Consider the following 3,111-nt stretch of genomic DNA (forward strand, 5'->3'; position numbering starts at 1 on the left):
ATGATGCCGTACCTTGTTTATGATTTTTGTATGTTACCTGGAAATTGAATAAAATAAAAATAAAAAAATAAAATAAAGTAGTCACATAAAGAATATGCATGTCATTGAAGAAAGATACATTTTCGAGAAGAAAAAAGCTGGGATCCTAGCCATCCCAACCAGTCGTTGTCAACATAGGTCTACTGTGCTTGTTTACTTCCTTAACTTTCAATCTCATATTTATCTGCAACTGAACATAATGATTGTAGTATTACATCGTTTGACGTCATTCCTTCTAGTTCTTTGATAATGCCTTCAATTTCAGTAGCAGCATTGTCAAGATTACCTTCATGCATATCAATTGATGTTTTAACAATTGTGTATATATCAAACCCAATGGCCAATACACCAACAGCCACCCCAGCTGCTTTCAGTGCTGTGATACCAAAAGTCTTCACGGCTGCTTCGCCAATGCCATCGATTGCTCGTATAAAAGCCGTTTTTCCAGCTGAAAAGAAATAAAAAATACTCGATTATAGCATTAACCAGTGAAACTGAGTTTATACAGTACCGTATGGCACAAAGTGCTACCTTGGATATACTGTCACTCATTCTCAACAGTCTGGGTTGGTTCCCACTAGGACGCAACGCAAGAACGTCTGCAACGCGAGCGAATTGATCAATCACAAGTTACTGTTCGAATAGTCTTGCTTTTGATTTGTCAATTCACTTGCGTTGCAGCATACGTCCTACTTGCATATTGTTTTACTGTACTATAAAGATTCATTTATTGAAATTGTGAATTATGTACAAATGTACAATAAGATAATAATCATATTCAAAACCAATATTTTTTACCTGTTATTGTGGATTCTAATGCTCCAGTAAAGAACGAACCACTATCGGTCACTATTCTCAGAACAGTAACAGGTTTTCCAGAAACAATTTCACTAACTAGAAAAAAAACCATTGTAAAAATATATGCATACAGTACCTTTTATCATATGTATAGTTAGTACACTCACATTCTTTATACAGTTCTTCCTTATACAACATTCAACACAGTTTTAGCAAACGAGCAAAACATGTTTGTTTTCAAATATTAGGCCTACAGTTTTATGTTGCAGTAGGCCTAACTATATTTTCAGTGCCGCCCGGAAGTTAATTGCTTCATCAATTCAATCATTACATTATTTTAAAAGATTTAAAAATAATTTACAAAACTCGTTACGTGGGTAGCACAACACGTCCGTGTGTTAAATCAGGATAAAATATACTTCGTTTATTTATGTTTACCTTGATTTACTTCTTTAACTGTTCCAATTACCTTCTCAAGTATTTTTCCAATTCCTGTATAATTATTTAAAAAAACCTAGGTTAGAATGTTTTCCAGCTATTTGTTCTTTAACTGTATTTCAACACTTGTCTAAAACATAATAAAATATTATTTACTTATGGTAACTATGTAGGCGTCTTGAACTTTCTTAAAAACAACCATGAACATATCAAACTTTTCTGCAGTTTCCATATGAACTTTAAGATCTTGGTATCTCTTTTGAAGATTTTCAATTTTTTGGAACATTTCATCCTTCTTTATCAGTTCAATGACTCTGTTAACTGACTTGCTTTTTAATATTTCATCTGCAATTGAAGCACCGCCAACCACAACTCCACCAGTAGCTCCAACAACAACTCCGCCTACAGTAGCAACTGCAATTGGTGTAGCCAACCCGGCGGTCACGAAGCTTAATCCAACTGCACCTACACTCACAGCTGTCCCAACTATTGATGTTGCTGCACCTGTTAGCTTGGCAATACCAGACCGTTTTTTCCGAGTTTTCATCTCTTCAACAACTGCCTGTAGTTTTTTAATTATTAATCTTTTTCGATCTTCGTCCCAAGCAGCAAACGCAGTTTCTAATTCAATTTGTTCGTCATGGATTCCTTTTATAGACTCTATAAGAGTCGCAACTGCGTGTGATTCAGATACTTCTTTGCTTAGAGTTTCACCAGTAAACAAAGCCTTTGCAATCACTGGTATGGCAGGAATCAAAGTCATGATACCTTCAAACCCAATTCTGCAAAGGAAAATGGTTTCATTGTCTTCTCTACATTAAGAATTCTAACTTAAAGATCTATTAAATTAAATTATCATATCTGAATATTTTGTATAAAACTTACTTCCAGTAAGAAGAACCGTATGCAACTTCCTTGTATATTTTCACTGCAAGATTTTGATTTGCGCTATTTTGTTGGATGAAAAACTGTGCATTTTTTTCGTCGTCATTTTCTTTAAGTAGGTTTTTATAGCAGTATGCATGTAAACTTCTGTCTATATCATTGATCACAATATCGAAACTCTCCATTATTTCTCGGGGATTGTTGAATGAAGGAAATAGAATGAACAATACGCTGACAATGTTTAGGATATAAGAGAGCAATGTAACAACTGGTCGAGCTGAATACGTTTCAACCAATCAAATTAATTGTCACCCAGACTTTCGTCCAATCGCTTTGTTTCATTTGTTTATTTTCCAGGTAACTCAGGTAACCACTCTACAACAACGAATTATAAAAACAGAGGTGTAGATGATGCCCTATTATTGTGTAGGCCTATCCATAACGTCAGAAAATAAACAACCCCGTTTGCTTGCGACAATGTTCAAGAATATTTTACAGAAATCAATAGGTTTGTTGAATGGGTGCTATCATAAGTTTATATTAATTTCAGTAAAGTCTGCTTCAAATCATGAAAGTATAATACAATCATTCAATAATAATTGAAAGGGTATCTGACCACACATAGCCTAGGCCTACTTAGGAAATATAGTAAAAAATGATAAGCTATGAAATGCTAATTCAAATTACCTGCTAGCAAAGCTATTAGAATTATTTAAGGAATTATTAATGAACTGAAAGTTTAGAATAATTCTTTTCCTACCAGACAATAATTGACCATCCATCAAAATTGGATTGAAGAATCACTGTTCTGACAACCACATGAAGTATTCTCCTATTAGTACTCAATAAGATTTAGGGACACACAGAAGGCGCTAGTAGCGCACCACAGTTTTGAAGTTTGCGTGTGCAAGTTTAAAATTCATTTTTCAGAATTTCTTCTGTGTAGGCCTA

The 3,111-nt window shown here is 34.3% G+C and overlaps 1 protein-coding gene across 1 annotated transcript; it reads right to left on the reverse strand.

Annotated features, from left to right (window-relative positions):
• Positions 1-200: 200 nt before the first annotated feature.
• LOC140055474 (uncharacterized) lies at positions 201-2,038 on the reverse strand. Its single transcript, XM_072100813.1, has 4 exons — positions 1,432-2,038; positions 1,276-1,329; positions 838-933; positions 201-487 (listed from the first exon to the last, which is right to left on the reverse strand). Exons 1-4 carry the CDS (start codon positions 2,036-2,038, stop codon positions 201-203), a joined length of 1,044 nt encoding a protein of 347 aa, XP_071956914.1.
• Positions 2,039-3,111: the final 1,073 nt, after the last annotated feature.

This window comes from Antedon mediterranea, chromosome 7 (assembly GCF_964355755.1).
Source record: "Antedon mediterranea chromosome 7, ecAntMedi1.1, whole genome shotgun sequence".
NCBI lineage: Eukaryota > Metazoa > Echinodermata > Crinoidea > Comatulida > Antedonidae > Antedon > Antedon mediterranea.